At 32.0% G+C, this 19054-nt stretch overlaps 1 protein-coding gene across 1 annotated transcript; it reads left to right on the top strand.

The window, feature by feature from the left end:
- The first annotated feature begins 593 nt into the window (after positions 1-593).
- Positions 594-9698, top strand: LOC133195064 (uncharacterized). Its single transcript, XM_061330944.1, has 5 exons — positions 594-683; positions 2139-2265; positions 7068-7159; positions 8695-8943; positions 9660-9698. Exons 1-5 carry the CDS (start codon positions 594-596, stop codon positions 9696-9698), a joined length of 597 nt encoding a protein of 198 aa, XP_061186928.1.
- The last annotated feature ends 9356 nt before the right edge of the window (positions 9699-19054 follow it).

Genomic DNA, 19054 nt, shown 5'->3' with positions numbered 1-19054 from the left:
GAAAGTATTTATTATATAGGTGTATAATTAAATTTTGGTTCATTTTTCCTTTATTTTTAAGTACAGAACAATAAAACAACTTGCCTAGAATGATGACAATTGTTCTATCCATTAAAAGTATTTAATAGCATGCTATTTTTTTGTAATGTCTTCATCACCTTTACAGCACATATCTTTCCAATGTTTTTCAAGCCGACGTTTTGTCATAAAGGCTGTCTTTGACATAGAGGTAACAAGCTTTATATACATGTAACCTTCAGATCCTTAATATATCTAAATAAGTATTTATTGTTAAGGGTGAGCAAATATGAAATCAGAAAGTTTATACATAATACACATTTTTAATTTTTAAATTAATTTTAATTTTCCTAATCAATTTTTGTTTTCTAATTAAATTTGAATAAATCTTATACCTCCCAAAAAGGAACTTTCCTGAATATTCTTGATCTCTGTTTTTAAGTGATTATTTGTTTGCTTGTCCTTTTTTTGTTTTTGTCTTTTTTGTTCAGCCTTGTCAATTACATAGACTAGAAACTGGGCCATTAACTAAATGTACTCTCACGAGGAAGGATGCCCTCAATTATTTCAAGAGCATGACAGGAATGAGGGAGATAGGGAACGCAGCTGAGAAATTGTTTGATCAAAATTATATTCGGGGACTTCTTCATCTGTGTCCAGGAATGGTAAAACTTTCTCTTATTTTCTTTTGGTACCCTTTGATGTCCTCGAGGAAGCTGTTTATTAATTTTGATTAAATATATCCTTCAGAGGATGCCCAAATATTGCATGACTTTTATTTTCTTTCATTTTTCTTTCCTATATTTAATGGAATCCTTTTAATTTTTGAAAGTCAATGTTCGTGGGCAACCAAAATTGTTCATGTTTTTGGTGACTTACCGGTAAATTCTAGTTTAAGTCGTATATTCTATAGATTCTTTGAATCAATACTTTGGAAAATTTTGTTATTGAGCAAAGGTGACCACAAAATACCCAAATGGATTTTAATCCCGAGGCATTTAGCAACTTTGGTTGAAATTGCTTAAAAAGTTTTTGAAAAAGATAGGTAGAAAATGTAACAACATAAAGAAAAATGAAAACAGACAGACAGACGGATAGAGAAAAACCAGACATAATGTGATCAGAAAAGCTCACATGAGATTTCAGCTCAGTGATTTTTTTTCCTTTTTCACCTGTCTGTCAAATTAAATGTTTATAAATTAATTTGCATCCAACTACCAGAATAATTTTGCAAAATTATCTTTACAAAAAACTGTAAACTTAATTTAATTGAAATATTTATTTCATGACCATGTTTGACTCTATTGACTAAAATTCCACGCAATTTGAATGACATTGATTTTTGTTTGACTTGTACGAATCTTAAAGTTTTGCATGATTTTAGTTTATTACAGACATGTATATACGCGGTAAAAATCATTGTGAATAAAAATACTATTTCTGATACTATTAAGTAACAAGCACTAAAAAAGAAGACTGGAACAGGTCTAACTATTTAAGAATGATTTAAGTTACAATAAATATAAGGTATTCAGACATCATACACTCTTAGCTAACATAAATTAGCGTACTATTAATTAAGTAATATCTTCCTAACAAGCAGTTTAGCGTAATTATAATTTTGGCATTTAGAGTAAAGATTTTACTTGTATATGTTTTTAAAATTTCTTATGAAAGATTACTTCGTTTTCGTGATCAATGGGCTCAGGGCGGATGTGACTGGTCGACAGGGGATGCTTACACATACCAGGCACCTAATTCCACCTCTGGTATTTGCAGAGATTTGTTTTGCCAAGTTCACAATATGTATTCATTACTGGAATTATGAGACTGAACAATGGTCGTTACTTTAACCTTTTACATGTCTTAGTATTTACATGTATATGAATTTGCAGACGCAGAACAGCGTATAAGTCGCTAAAATATGATTGCCGCTAAAATAAGTAGGATAATTCGCTATGTCAAAATACAATATTCGCATATTTTTGGATCATTTGTCCTTTTTGGTTATCCTTGACTTTATAGAAATATTCACGGCACAGGGAGCATAATGCAAATTCAAACAGTAAACCTTGCCAGAAGAAGTCTGCAATATTTCATTCCTCCTTTTCCTGTTACAGGAAGCTGTTCGCACTGGAGTAGAAGGAGCAATAACAAGAGAGGACATACTAGTTGGCACATACCGTATTCATGGCTGGGCCTACGCTAGAGGAAGTTCATTCGAGAAAATTCTTGGAGAATTTTTAGGTAACCATAGGAAAGAAAGTGTACGCAAAGGATATTCAATATTATTTAATACTGAATAATTGTATTTTACTTTACATTTCACGTGATTGTTATACAATAAACAGAAAAATTATTTTATAACTTATGCGTAAATGATTTCTCATTATCTATCTTTTCATTCATTTGAAGATGTGAGAAGTTGAAGAAAGCTATAATTTGGTTAGATCATCACAAATGACATTGGTGTACTTAGCTGGTCTAATAGATGTGTTAATCAAATCAGTTATACATCATTGTTCATTTGCTTTAAAGAAAGATTGAGAGATAGAGGAAATTGATTGTTTTAGCAGTGATGCGGCTAGGATAAGGCTGTCCGTAAAATATCAGACTGTTCCAACAAAGTAATTTCTCTGAATTACCTAGATATGACGTCATCATAGCATATGACGTCAAGAAACTGAATACTTGAGCTGACATGACGGGGAAAGTGCCATAACTTTTACATTCTTTTCACATGCCATTTAAAGATTTTTTTAGTGTTGTTGTTTGACTCAAGTGTATGGATTGTTCTTTAAACTTAAGTATGCTGTTATGATATTGAATATTTACAATTTAATATCGTTATTCCTTTAATTTATCCGATATACATATATTCAAACAATAACAAAAATTTGAATGTGAAACACTCCCCCTTACACGTCCCTGTAGTTAGAATTTATAAATCGTGTATATATTTGACTGACACAAGTGATTAATAAGGATAAATTAAAGATATTCTGTGTGAATCTACTAGAGAAGTATGTGCTCTAACTGAATTTTGCTGGGGGATTGTATGTAATTTATCCTATCTTGTATAAATTACGATAAAGAGAGGAAAATGTCCCCTTGGATGTTGTTCAGTTGAATTTCTCGTGGAATATTTTCTCAAGAAGTAAAATCCAGACTTGCCCCCAGCACTTTATATGTACCAAAGATCATGATGAATTGACTTGTGTGACACATTTTTCTCAATAATGTTGTTTTGCACTTGTGCCGATGTGTTTTGTGCAACCTTTAGGAATTTATGTGTCCGTCACGTGATCAACAAAGTCATGTGACATCACAAAAATGCATAATCGCCCAACCCCCTAACTCCGTCAATACCCTATCTCCGTCACTTTCGGGAAACTCGTTGTTTGTATACGAGTGCGATTGTGACGTCATTTTTTACATGCTGAAAATCTACAATCAAATGCTGTGATACTATAACAGTCAAACTCAAGAATGTGTAAAAAATAAATAACAATTACACGTGATCTATTGTATCTATCATATTTTATGTGAAATCAATAAGTACTTTTTCCTTTATGCGCTAGTCCATCGATACCTCTGACATGTGCGTCAATATGCTCATTTTTACATGTCAGTCATATTTATGAAGGTATTGCCAAAGGATTAATATGACATACCATATCGAATAAGGCTAAAAATATTTTATTTTTCGTCTCAAATGTTCGAATTAATGTAGCGTGACGTCATTACATATAAAGTACGTTATATTAACGTTATTTTTTTCTGTTGTTGATACTTTTCCTAAAATACAATTTAATACTATTTTAAATCGTCAAAACTAATTTTCTATGTGTACAAGTTTAAGAGGAAGGGAGAAAAAACTAAACTGGAAAAATTTTCAAATTAATACGTTGACATATTGTAGAGGACCCTGGTGACGGAGTTAGGGTTCATAGGATGTAATTTACACGGATGTGATACGCGTTCCATTTATAGTAGTTTTGTACGAGCCCAATTCCTGATTTTTTTTAAATAGCTCTGAAAACAATGTTTAAGTTCATTACTAAGTGTAACAAACAAGAAACAAATCAAAATATAAATAAATAAATAATTCAGAGAGTAACATGACGTGTTTTCATCTTATGGTGACGGAGTTTGGGTAGTAGGGGATATTATAATACCTGGTTGCACTTTCATCACAAGTTGACTGCAAATTCATACATATATTCCACATTGAAATTAAAATCTAGCTCAAAATAAAATGTATTTTTTAATGCATATTAAGCCTTCGGACAGCCTTTACATAGCTGCGGAGTCTACCAAATAAAAGGCTCGCTTATAAGAAATACCTGGAATTCAATTTTCAAAAGTCATAAATATCTCGAGCCTATGTTTTAAAAATTCATTTTATATACCTATCTGTTTTTTGTTGTGTGCTTAGCTTTAATTGATAAAAGATAAGCTCGATTATGTGCGGACAGGCAAGTATATTTAACAATATCTTCAAACATTTGAATAAATGTTAAAAGGTCAAAGTGGCGAAAAATGTTTTTTTTCACGCAGGTGTGTTAAGGAAGCAGTATGATAATCTGACTTGACTGAATCAGTGATACAATATGACGTCATAGTAGGCGAGATGACGTCAAGTTTATAACACAAGTTTTCTTAATATTGTTATTTAGAGACATAATTTAACTCCTGAAAATAAACAGAAACGTGCAAATATTAACAAGAATCAAATGTTTTTATTTTATTATGCTGTATCTGTCACTTGAATTAAAATCTCCGACCGATGACGTCATAACTGTTCAACAAGTAACTTGAGAATCGATCATGTTGTGTAACGAGAATTTGGCTAAGACGGCATGTAAAAAGATACGTAAAAGGGGGTTTAGATGCAAATACCGTGAATATTGTGTGTTATTCATGTGAAGTTAAAGTTTGTTAAACAGGTATGTTGATTTATTTTCATCGATTATATCTTCTATTGAAGACAGTCAGCTATTTACGTATCCCAGTTGGCCTTTCCTCTGTCATTTGTGACAACAATAATGCAAAAGAACAACACTAAGCTGGATATTTAAAAACATAAGATTTGTACATATCGAAAGCTTGTGTTCTAAAATACTTGGAAAGTGCTGCTAGAATCGTGAGGTAAACATGGTTTGAAGAAATATCTCGGGTTATATGTATATTATGCAAAACGTCGGGTAAGGTTTCGTGCAAATATGTGGAATAATTATTTTCCCGACCGGACAGTGGGATTCTAGCAGCACTTTTTAGGCATAAGAGATGTTTTTCAACTATATTATTTACTTAAAGAAATTATTTAACTCCGGGGTATTGTTGTTCTGTGAACTTTTTTATTAAGGAATATTTTGCTATTAATAGCAGTCACGTGATGACGTCGAGGTGATGCACTACTTGGCCTCAGACACTCTGTGTCTTTATATAATAGTTAAAAATAGTTTACGTTTTATCGGCGACTTTGACAAATTATCAATCTTAATTTTCTTTAAAAAGTCTAAATTTCTCGAGAAATGATTTGTATGCTTCCTTAACATACCCGCGCAGTTGTATAATCATATGTGTATATTTATTATATTTGTATGCAAATTAATTCCCGCGTATTCATTGCCTGTATAAATAATTATGTGACTTTTGGTATCATTATATTATCATTTGATATAATTATTATTTTTTATTCCTAATAATATGTATTGTAGTTTTATTAATGATATTTCTTAAAGGAAGGACGAATAAAATTAAAAAAAAATAACATGCCATCAGGTATGTTATTTTATTTTGGCTTTATCAGTGTCACAGCGTAAAATCTTTAATAGTTTATCAATTAAACCCTGTTAAATTTCTGTTTGAATTTTGGCCTATATATATATATATATATATATATATATATATATATATATATATATATATATATATATATATATATATATATATATATATATATATATATATATATATATATATATATATATATATATATATATATATATATATATATATATTTATATATATATACATTCTTGTCAGAGAGAAAGAAATAGAGATATCTTTTTTGTATTAATCTTGTAGTTTTTAATGAATGTTTAATACCTGTCCTCAAGCACAACATTCATTCTTTAATGTCCTTGACCGTGTGTCATGATTATGACCTATCATTGATAATTATAGTTTAAATAATTATGCACAGTGACATAGTAATCCAACCATGAAGCTTGGGCTTGGAGTGTACCAAGTTACATATGTATTTGGTATCGGCAATTATTCCTTAGTTGGAGGTATGAAACATGTACTAATCCAAATTTTAACTCGGATGCTCACAAAGATCTAGAGGAATATTATGAAGTGATTATACTAATATGGAAATACTTGAGAAAACATTGAATTATCTTCATTTTTCTTTTCTATCTGTTGTTACATTTAATAAGATTCTTTATTGAGCTGGTGAATGAAGAACTAATTGAATTACCAGTATGTTTCAGGTTAATTGTGTTGTAATCATGGAAAATAAAAAAAGTAAAAGATAATTGAAAATGTTGAACCAGTATTATTGGTGATCGATAATCATTTGTCAGCATGTTTCTTGAACATAGGGTCAATATTTGTCCAATATTAAATCTTAAAACAATGAACCAACATTGGGCCAACAAGAAAAAGTGCTTAGTACAAATTTTGGGCCAATGTCAAACCAAACGTTAAATGGAAGCCCAATGTTGAGCAACCGTATTGTTTGAACGATAGGCCGATGAGCAAGATGACGTTGGACCGATGCATGAAACTGCCAGAAGACCAACCCAATTGACATCGTTGGGCTTGGGTTGGCCAAACGAAGCATGCTATCTGGGTAGCTTAGTGACACGTTTGCATTGTCTGTGTCTATAACCCTGAAATTTTTATAATTACTCACTGTTTACAGATTTCCAATTTTATGATAGACATGTGTAAAATCTTTATCAGGAGTAAAAGAAAAGGTTGTCTAGATTTAAATGACAAATGTACTAACATCGTTATCATTGCTTTTTCTACAGGAAAGTCATCTGGCTGCTGTAAGGGAAAAGCTGGTTCTCAACATCTGTACACTGAGAATATGCTTGGTGGAAACGCAATAGTTGGATCTTCGGTATTCCTTTCTTTAAAAAAATAGTATTTTTGAATACTATTTACATCATCAGTGTTTGTATCTTCTACGGAGCAGAGCGACACTTAGGGATCACTTTATCCTGCCTCTGTCTGTCAGTCTAGCTGTAGTCAGTCCGTATCTGACAACTTATATCACGAGAGATGTACGAGACATGGATTTGATATTTTGCAAAATATAGCTTGGTACTATGGCTTTTGTAAAATACCAGAATATTTCCTCGTTACCTTTAAACTTAAACTTTAATGAATCTTCAAAATAGGTCATAGAGCCGATAAACAGCTTATTTTTTTCCCACATTTAAGAGGTAAGTCTGTGTTCTCTAGAATGTGCACTGTTTTTCATAAGATACTTTAAATATATACCAGCGTGACAGCCCACTTGACATTGACCTTTGATATCCTTTGCATAAATACTTTGAACAGTTAATTGAAAACTTGTCTTACATGTATGAATTTTGAGAGGCAGAGTTTCGATAACTAGCTATGACATGTATATTACGTGTTTATGAGCTCATGACACTATTCTTTGAAAATGTATAATATAGAACTACCACACACAAAATACTATAAAAATATCAGAGATTATTTATTTCTTGATGTAAATCTACTAAAATGGATTGCACTTTACATACGTTGTAGACTGATAATAGAGAAGTTTCTGAAACCATGCAACGTGTACGTGTAGGTGAGGTGATATATGCATTACGTCATCACTTTTGCTAATGATGAAATTCTAAAAGTATCTACGTACCTGTAGATTGCAGATAATTACCCGTAAGAGCAAACTGTCATTCTAAAACCCAAAGTTGTAGTGCAAGTACTGATACAAGGGATTTCATGTTTTTTATGGTAAAAAGCATTTTTTAAGCGTTAAATACACTAATCTTGACTTTCAAAACATTATTTTACGAATTAAGGGTATATGTATTCTTTTTGGAATTTATTTTTATAAATATTTTCATATAATAAACTAAATTAGTGATGACCATTATAAATTTAAGAGGATAAACTAACCCCCCCCCCCCTGAAAATTGAAATTATCCGAAGATAAAGACTTTTGCATTTAAAGCATTTACAAGTACACGTACAAGTTATGTTTCTTAACGAGAAAAGTGACGTAAACGCGGACTTGTATTTCTAACTTGTACTATACACGTACATGTACCCGAGCACATTGGTCTGCGAAACCTCTCTTAATTGCAGTATAGAAAGACTGAAATCTCTCTCTAGTCACGGATCTTGGAGATTATTTGATAATAATGAAGAAGGTAAAGATAACAAACAGTGATCAATTTCAAAAGAATCTACAAACAATAAAAATTTGTGAACAGGGCATATTACACGGGTCCCTAGAAATTCCAGAGGTGGGATAGGGTGCCTAGGAGGAGTAAGCATTCCTTGTTCACCGGCCCCATCCACCGTGACCCCTATGTATTGATCAGGTGGACGGAATAATCTGCAGTCAAAATGTTTATTTATTTTACTTTATGTACATTTGTTCCAACTCTACAACAGGTACCTCTGGGAACTGGTGTTGGTTTTGCGATGAAATATGAAAAGAAGCCCAATGTGTCTATTTCTATCTATGGAGATGGTGGAGCTAATCAAGGTCAGATATTTGAAGCCTTTAACATGGCAAAACTTTGGAACCTGCCTTGCATTTACCACTGTGACAATAATTATTACGGTTATTCAACAAAAGCAGAGAGATCCACAGCCATGACGGAGTTATACAAAAGAGGAGATTTCATCCCAGGACTTAGGGTAAAATTCTTAAGTCTTATATAAATATATTTTGGATAATTTACTACACGTGTGAGTTAAGGCTAGATATAGTCGTTTGTGTGCAAACGAGCCAAAAAAAAAAAAACAAACAAAAACAAAATAACAAAAAAAAAAAAACAAAACAAAAAAAAAACAAACAAAAAAACAACGCATTTAAGAGGTATATTTATCATTTAGAGAAAGTTTTTATTTATTTTCTTGTACATTCTTTGTACCCACGATATGTTATAGCCAGTACACATTATGACGTAATTGTTCTTACCTACTAGATGTAAAAAAAAGAACATATCAACAAAACAGCTTCGGTGCAAGGGATTACCCTTTTTCATTTTACATAAGAATTGAATAATGCTAAGAAGAATAATCTATAGATTAATAAAATTGCTGCACAAATCCTAAGCATTTTCTCATTTGATTGAAATTTGAGGAAAGTTATACCGGGTGTACATTTTTACCCTGATTCAACTTAAATCTTTACAAACAGTAATTAAACAAATGGGTTGTTGATATTTGTGCAGCAATACCAGCACTCCTTAAAATATCTTGCTTCTAAAATTACCTTAATTGTTTTAGTTAAATAAAAACAGAGCATGCCCTTGCGCCGAATAATCTTTGATGTCCTATATAATCTTGTGTAGTATAATATGACGTCATATTATACTACACTGTTATATTACACTGTTTTAAATTTACAGACCCACTTAGAGTGTGACATTATACCTAAAGGCTTCTAGATTAATATCACGCCTAAGAAAGGTCCAATTCCCAAACGCTTTCAAGAATGCTGGGAATGTATTCCAAGGAGGTGTTCTAGACAACTGATGTCACTCTGCCTTTCTTGGGATATCCACATGTTAGGACAATTTGAGAGTGATATCACGTCCTTAGAATCATCCCTCACTGATAGCATGTCCCAAGCTTACCTTGATGAAGCCCATAGTATTATTGCCACCTACAATATGGTCTTAACCAATGATCTCAATAAGACTCAAAAGAAAAAATTTCTCCGGGACAGTGTTCCACAGATCAGAAACAACCGGTCAGAGTTACAGTGTAACCAATCACTAAACCCCGCTCTAGATGCATCAAGCGCAAAACGACAATCACGGGGAACGGACCCTTACAAACTCCTGACGTCTGTCCAGTGCTCAATAAATCCAGTGTTCCTCTCTCCGAGTCGGAGACCTCACTTCTTTCTAAGTGGCTGAATTTCTGTCCCACGCCACATGAGGGCGACGAAAAACAAGTCAGAGAGGACATCCGAGCATTCTTTTGGAGACTAAGACTGAAGGAGATTTTCTCTAGAAAAGACTCCGAGGATGATTCATACGACTCTTCTCAGCCACAATTACAAGACCTAAAAAAACACAAACTCTATCGGTCCAAATGTAACTGGGAACCTGCACCGGGCAAATGCGGAGCCCTTGAGTCGTACATTGACGCCGTTGAGTCAAACATTGAGAAACTCTTTTCAATGCCAGACAAAGCCCCCGACAATTTAAGTAAGGAAGAGAGATCCACCTTACAATCATTAAAAAAGCGGGATGACATCGTGATCAAGAAAGCAGACAAAGACTCCACAGTAGTAGTACTAGACGCATGTTTTTGTATTCTGTAGAAACATGAACTTAAATTCTTTCTGAGTAAAATCAGACATTCTATTAGGAATATTTTTACTTAGAATCTTTCAAACACAGTTCGGCATGGAATTTATTTTTTAAAAAGTTCGACTCGGTGTTTGTTCACACTGATTTTTTATAGGTTGATGGGATGGACATTCTGGCTGTTAGAGAAGCCTTTGTTTTTGCCAAAAATTATGCCTTGGAAAATGGCCCAATTCTAGTTGAAACAATGTCATATCGATACTCTAGACATAATGCAAAAGACGAAGGAATCAGGTAAGATATCTTTATTTTATCATGTCCTTATGATCTTCTTACATGTACATGTTTACAAAAAAAGATGACGAAATAGTCTGTAAAGATTAATAGTTACGTATAACACTGTTTGAAATTTTACTGTATCATAAATTAGAAATCTATCACCAAGTATGCGCAATTCGCTAAAAAAAAAAAAAGAAAGAAAGAAAGATCTCTCAGTATTGAATGTCACTGTTTACGTTTAATCGCATCGGAATGTTTAGTAATTGAATATTGTTTGCAAGAGTATAATTGTTATGTAACAGGCAATTTACATGTGACGTGAAATCTCTGGTATTATTATGCTCTGAATTTCGACCCTTAGATAAGGTAGAAGATATATATAATAGTGAGGGCAGGAAAGTAATGCGTTGTGTGGCATAAGGATTCTTTTTTTTCAGAATAAAGTCTAGTCTTCATCTGCAATAATTTTTATAATATTTATGAACAACACTATACATTTTGATATTAATATTTATTTAAAAAAACCTTTAAATTCAAAAAAGACCTTTACCTCAGATTTAATATAGTTATAGATCAAAAGACGAAATAAACTTGGTAAAACAAAGAAAAGACCCCATTGAAACTTTTAAGAAGAGGATTGTGAACAAAAACTTGACAGACGAAAACGAATTGAAGGTACAATTTTGCCTTACGGTTATAAATGTTTTTTACTTAAACTAGATAGTAATGTTAATGTATTAATAACCAATTTTATCTACATTTTATTTCTTTTTCCGTCGTATAGCTTATGCATGAAGCAGTCAAAGACGAAATTCAAACTACAGTAGAGAAAGTCAAGGGAGATGATGAACTTCCTCTTTCCCACCTTTACAATGATGTTTATCATACTCTAGATTACCATTCATAATAAGGGTCCGATTATTTTTAACAAATATTGTGTAAAACATATTTTTAATATGCTTTAAAGCAGTCGCTCATTATGACCTGAGTTACATTCTCTTTGCACCTGTGAGATTGCAAGAAGTAAGAAGAAAATGCAACAATGGAGTTGAATTTAAAGAAATATGATTAAAATACAATATATGTAACATTTTATAATTACAATTATATACAATAACTCATACGACTATATAGAATTATATTTCCTTTGACTATTTAGAATCATATTTGATTGGCAGCATCCTTTATCTCACTTCTTTTTACACATTTCTAAAATACCTTTGTACTTTTCACTCGCAAAACCTCTGAGGCGGACCTTTTCTTATTGGATGCAGATGCTAAGCTGTTTAATACAATTTTCTATTGTTCTCTAAATCAAATTGCATTTTTATTACATTCATATATTATATTTTTGAAAGAAGTTGTGTATCATTTCATTATTTTGAAATATCGCTCAATGAATCCTTTAAATGCAAAACTGACTAAAATGAAGATTAAAAAGAAACAATGTATAACAAAATCTGTATCAAACCATATAATCAAACCTTGTCCAATATCAGTCCTTTAGATCTGACATTCCATTTTCGACCAGATATCGGAACTTCAGATCGATACTAGGTGTGATACAATTTTTTTCAAGTATTCTTCTCTATATATTATCATTTCAGAGTTTACCATCCATAATGTTCCGTTAAAACTTAAAAAAAAGTTATTCATTAATATGATCCATTTTTAGATAGTGCACATTAAATGTAAGATCGAAAAATAAATTTCTGAAAAAGTCAGTGCAAATATCTTGTTTTTCAATTTGCATTGTGTTTTCTCTTGACTCACTTAAATCATTGACAGAATTCAAGGAGCTTTGAATATAGGAAAAAGGGGTGAATTAAGCTTTGGTTATGATTTATAAAAATATATATATATTCTGGATACTAAATTTAATCATACAGCTTCATAATTAAAAGTAAGTTGACACATTGAACAGAATATTATTTCTGTTTATTATATTAACTTAAGAGATGTCAATCGAATAAGAAACATCAACAGGTTAACCACAAGACGTCCCGACCGATTTATCGGTTAATTGTATCAAAATCTCTTGATATATATATATATATATATATATATATATATATATATATAGAGAGAGAGAGAGAGAGAGAGAGAGAGAGAGAGAGAGATAGAGAGAGAGAGGATATTCAATGTTTTGTAGTTGGATATGGAATTTATTTCACGAGTGGGACAGGTTTTTTTTAAAAATATTTTCACGAGTGCAAAGCACGAGTGAAAATATAAAAAATAATCCTGTCTCAGGAGTGCAATAAATTCCATATTCAACTACAAAACATTGAATTTTCTGTTTATTACATTTTCTTTGATTTTCCCTGTGCCACTGTCTTTTGTTAACACAGTGTCATAGGCTTTGACGTCAAAGTTGAGCGGTTGAGACGTCATAGCTTAGTAAGATTGAAAACACTGTAACATGGATTTTAGCAGCATATTTGGGGAGAAATTTGCAGTTTTAGTCTCTATCAAGACGGTTTAGTTTTAAAATATGTCTATCTTATGACAGACCAGAAATTATTTTTACTTACTTTGATATCCTTTCACACTGTGGGAAAATATCACTTTGGTATCCTTTCACACTGTGAAAGAATATCACTTTTATTCAGTAAATAAATCACAGTATTTAACTGTTGAAAATGTAATATATATATATATATATATATATATATATATATATATATATATATATATATATATATATATATATATATATATATATATATATATATGTTAACACCTACCATAACACCACTGACGTATTAAAAGATTTGTCAATAAACTAGATCATTTGTCGTAGAAACCATTCATTTGAAACGGTGTTTTTGAGAACTGATATTTCAGATCATTCATCTGTTGTTGTTTTACATAATTTGATGAATACCTGTTACATGTAATGGCTAAATGTGGTGGAGGTGGAGATAGCTCATCCATAGTGGTTGTCCTTTTTGGGGGTGCTCGCTTTGGTTGCTTAATCCAAGAAAACCTCACACCTGTTTTACTAACACGCCCATAACTAAATAGAAGATAATGAAAAAATCTTTTAAAAAAAAAAATCCTGAAAGACATGCATACACTGTTAAGAAAATTTGATACCTATTTAAAAGGAGAGATCCCTTGTGGTGACTCTTGTCTTGGTCGTTCACGTCATTCACTACTATGTAAATATTTCCCATTATGATCAAATTCAAATAGGTGTAATAATTTTAAAATAAGACAAAAAATATAAAAAAGTATCAGTATTTATATTGTTAATTGATTCAGAACGTACACTTACACTGACATGGTAATTAAGATCTCATGCTGGTTTACACTCTTCCCTTGACGTGATTAAGTTCGGGACCGAATGTAAACTTAAGGACACGATTTGCATTCACATCTAACTCAGATTTCTGATGAATATCACAGACATAATTTAACCAGTCTACTCGATATAAAATGTTTTCAGTTCAGACTGGGACGTTATTATCTCCAATACCTTAAATCTCGTTAAATCTCTTGAAATTACGCGTTTCCGCTTTCCTGTTTCTTAGCCTTTTAGAGGCATCCGTATAATTTGTTATACTTCAAGATATAACTTACAAATTAAAACCAAATCCGACTTTGCACAGCAATATTAAGTTTTGAACACATTTTAACGCCTCGGGAAGCCTTAACATGGCTGCATTCTTAACTAATGAAATTTACATTAAGCCATGCAAAATATAAATAAAAAACTAAAAAAAAAGTTATTTCATGAGGACCTTCATTAAAATATTTAATACAACTTCCAGCCACTGAAACTTGTTCGGAATCGTCCCTCACTGATTATATCATATGTCTGAGTTACAACTGGATTAGTGCGAATGTAGACGACATCGCTATGAACAAGTTCTAAAATAACAAACCCAGTCGATGTATCGTCTGCATTGCTTCCAGCACTATCGGCGAGGGAACTTCCAACTGCATCAGAGTTGACCACGATTTCGGTGACGGCCCATGCATGATATGGGCAGTAAATAGACCAACTGAAAGCGTAAATTCCATCCCTGGGAGCTGTAAACATGCCATTGAAATGATTATAGGCACCTCCAATATTTGTTTTGGCATAGTCAAATGCTAGTATATGATGCGGTCCAGGCACCTTTTCATTGGCGCTGAGATACGCATAAAAAGCAACCGGCGATTCGTAAACGATGAATGGTTTAGTATTGGAGCTAGAGAAATCTGCAATATTAAATATCCGGTTTTAACATTATTTTAAACAAGTTTTGTAAGCTAAATACTGTGAAATCATTAATTTTCGTGGTGGTTTAATTTTTGTTGCTTACGAGGTGTGAAGAGACCCACGAATTCATGTCCACCACGAAATGTAAAATTTGATTTATATTGCTACTCAAGGAATCTTCATCAACGAAATTAAATCCCCACAAACCCATATCCCCCCAACCTCGAATAGTTGACCCCACGAAAATATGCAGTATTCTAGATGATTTTTTTTCCTGATATCCTGAACGAATGCATTATTGAATTGAAAATTCTTGTTTTTAAATTTATTCAGTAACTTGAAACATAAACATAGATTTGTTAATTCTCTGATGAGAGAGAATCACATTGGAACAATTAACTTAATTTTCAAGAAAACAAATTAAAAGAAAAACTTGATACATACATATCGATCGGAAGGAAAAATAAAATTATTTTAATACGATTAGAACCGAATCAATACACATTTAATACATATTTTTCTTACTTCTGGATGTTCTATCTAAGATCTCTGTATATGCCTTTTCCCGATCTTTGCTTTTCTTGTCGAATATGGAATTACTCATGGTTTTCTTCGGCGGGATATTAGACAATGTTGTGTTCCCTACTGTTGGCATTGTCGTCAACTCTGTCCGTGAAATTGCAACTAAACTTCCACAAGTAGCCTTTAATCTATGGATTTCTTTCATGTTCTCTTTAACTGATTTTTCGAGAGCCCTATTCTTCTCTATTAATTTGGTTATAAGATCAGTTTGGTGACTGTCATTTTCTTTCAAGAATCTCAGCATTTTCTCCTGTTCATTAAATTTTGTTTCCAAGCGTTCAAGCAAATCATAATATTTCGCATTTTCATTTTCTTGTTTCATTTTATCACTAGTTTTCACAGCATGGCAGTGAATGAGGCAAAACTGTAAAAATCCAAAGATAATTAAGACATTGACATTCATTTTGATTAATCAATCACAGAAAAGTCGTTTGAATTGCTTTAAATAAACACGATAAGTACAAGAACAAACCAATATAACAGTATAAAGTTATTAGGGGAATCTTATCTTCGGAAAGATGTCATGGTTTTAGTCTATACTCAACAACCTTATGTTCTAAACATATACATAGGTTCACATGAATTCGAACTTAGTTATTATTCCAACACTTTCCCAATGTTTAATTCTTGATCATTCGAAAAATACGTAGATGTTTGTTATTGCTTTTTCATTTAGTGCAATATTAGAACTAAATTTATATAATCTGAATAAAAAACCCGAATAAATCATGATATTTATCAAAAATTTCTCAAATATAAGACAGCAAAAAATGTGGTCTCGGAACAGGGTTAAAATTGGCTAATTCAAATAAAGCCTGAGGGCCTCAGGCAAACAGTTTGGTTGTTGGGTCCGACAAAATGCATATTACCCCTCGAACCCAGTCAATAAACGTATATTGTTTAATTTCATTTTTGAGCATATTAATTACAGTTTTTATTTTTGCATTTCATTCATAGAATTTAAATAGATATGAGATGATACATGCTTTCAAAACTCTCTATCATGTTTTATTACCTTAAAAAACAAAATAAACAAGAACAACAACAATCTATTCATATTTATAGATATGATCATTTCTAGTTACTTTATTGGGAAATATAATAGGATGGCAAAGAAAATATTAATGAAAAGAAGAAAACCTGAAAGCTCATCAGAAGTACGTGGTCTCAACGAATGCAAGGACTCCTAAATATAAGGATAAAGCTTTTCAATTCACAAATTATTTCCCATAAGCGTTGCAGCATTTCTGTCCACTATCTGTTTTTTGTATTATCCCTGAAGCACATACATATTAAAAAAAAAAACCTTTGCTTACAAATACATGTATCTTGTCACTTTGATAAATCATTTTTAATATTACTTAAAAAAGTTTCTGAATGCTACGTACATACAAAGGTGTATGTTTGGAACTGTTATCTATAAAGTATTTTACTGAATTTTGCCAACAGCAAGAACGACAAAACCACAAAAAGAATTTTATGGGTCCATAAAGCAGTTCAGCACGATAACTTTCACTTAAAAGTTTGTTCTGAAATATACAAAGAGAAATCTTAGGATCGAAATACCGGAGCCTAAAATTACTGTTCTAAATAGCCAAAAATGGATGTTGTAAATCTTAAATAAATATTGCCCTCGCAAAATTCTTCAAATATGACGTGTTCGTCTTAATTTTTCGTCAATAGTAAAACCACTTATATCCATTAGAATCACGAGAACATTCTTCTACTTACAACACTTCAAACCATAAAGAGACTACATATATAAACTCACCATAAGATGCCGAAGAGTTGAATACATTTAGGTCTGATACATTGAATTATAAAAAAGTCCTCAATAACTTTAAATCACTTCACAAAAAATAAAATAATCATTCACTTGTGACTGATCAGTATTAAATCGTAGCATGATAGTCTATAGCTAGTCTATAGTCTATATACAGTCTATAGCTTTTGAATTTGCTTAAGAGGCTTCCTTGTTTTAAATTTTAGTTGTAAGCAATATTTGGCATGACTGAGTAGGTAATTGATAAATAATTGTTTTACGCCCCATCGGAGAATTTTTCACTCATAGAAGAGAAATACAGACATCTTACGAACGAACGTACTAAAATAAGGGATCGCTCATTTTACTCATAGTAGCATTATTAAATTATTCAATGTTATTTGGAATTTCAAGAGATAATATCCCCACAAGATACCTCAAAACTTCAAAGTCGCTACCGATATAGAAAATAGACATTTAAACGAGCAAAGGAGTTCCAGAGAGGGAAATGAAAAACTAATCCTTTTCTGGAGCATGTAGTCCATTATTCCGTCTTATTAGGGGGGAAAGGAGGGCGAAGGAGAAGTAAAAAAAAATGATAATGGACTTCTTCTTCATGCTACTGGCTTAACTTTGTGGAGGTAATTATAAAATACACAGTCAAAGAGTTGAGTTTTTATTGATTAGACTTTTTAAAAGATTATATTAGGGTAGGGTGGTGTAAATTCAACCACCTGGGTAAATTTTGATCGATCACGAATACTTCAAATTTAGACCAATATTCGGCACTCAGGGCCAGTGAGCAGTGAGAGTTCTTTATTATTCAAACGGCTACCGTGACACGGGACTTTAAGTTTTTTAAGGCCTCGTCTCGACCCCTGACTTTTATTCCTAGTACCGGGTGAAATGTTTGATCTTGATTAAAAACTGACCTTACACTTCTCACACACTTTCATTTCTTTTAAAGATAGTATAGGTGACATTGTAGTAATTTAGGAATCGACCTTCGCTTAGGATACGGAGGAGTCATGAATCACATGCTATTTTATCTTTCTTCTTTTTACGAACCAATCCAATAGAAAGCATACAAAGTTCAAAATATGGGGTTACTCATTAGGATCATTAGGACTTTTATATCCTTCAAAACTCAACTCTTCTTGATTTTGTTTTTACAAACAGTTCCAGGGTTGTCAATAGAACACTTACGATTTCTATGTAGGAAATTTTTCGTCATGAAGTCTTACACTTGTTATCTGGAAACTTAAACCTACTGCTATTTTTTTTAAATGTTGTTGCAATACTTTTGAGATCTACAGAAAGTAATAAGTATCATGTTACGAGTGCTGTTTGGAAATTATTGAGACATTTAATTTTATTCCACAAAGGACAGAGATAACAGAGATTGCTGCGTTATCTTAACCTCACGTCAGCCGGAGATGTTTTCGCATGTGAAACGATCGGGAAGCATTTACTCTTCTTTCTCTATTATCACTTATACATTCCAAAAGTTAAACTGTCTCAGTTCTTAAACGATTCTTTAAAAAAATAAAATATGTGCTGTTGCTATTTAAGTGTGAAATATACATGAAGTGTCATATACCGGTTGACTTAGCACCATGCAGTACAGATTCATGCAATGTGGATCAACGTTAT

This window comes from Saccostrea echinata, unplaced genomic scaffold (genome assembly GCF_033153115.1).
Source record: "Saccostrea echinata isolate AGI-Se365-2 ecotype Australia unplaced genomic scaffold, CSIRO_AGI_Sech_v1 ptg000029l, whole genome shotgun sequence".
In the NCBI taxonomy this organism is placed as follows: domain Eukaryota; kingdom Metazoa; phylum Mollusca; class Bivalvia; order Ostreida; family Ostreidae; genus Saccostrea; species Saccostrea echinata.
Note: the sequence above shows the minus strand (reverse complement) of the source record. Positions and strands in the feature narration are given on the sequence as shown.

Coding starts and splice junctions, on each gene's coding strand:
- LOC133195064 (XM_061330944.1), top strand. CDS start 594: ATGACAGGAATGAGGGAGATAGGGAACGCAGCTGAGAAATTGTTTGAT. Junction 684..2,138: donor TTCATCTGTGTCCAGGAATG/GTAAAACTTTCT, acceptor TTCCTGTTACAG/GAAGCTGTTCGCACTGGAGT. Junction 7,160..8,694: donor ACGCAATAGTTGGATCTTCG/GTATTCCTTTCT, acceptor ACTCTACAACAG/GTACCTCTGGGAACTGGTGT.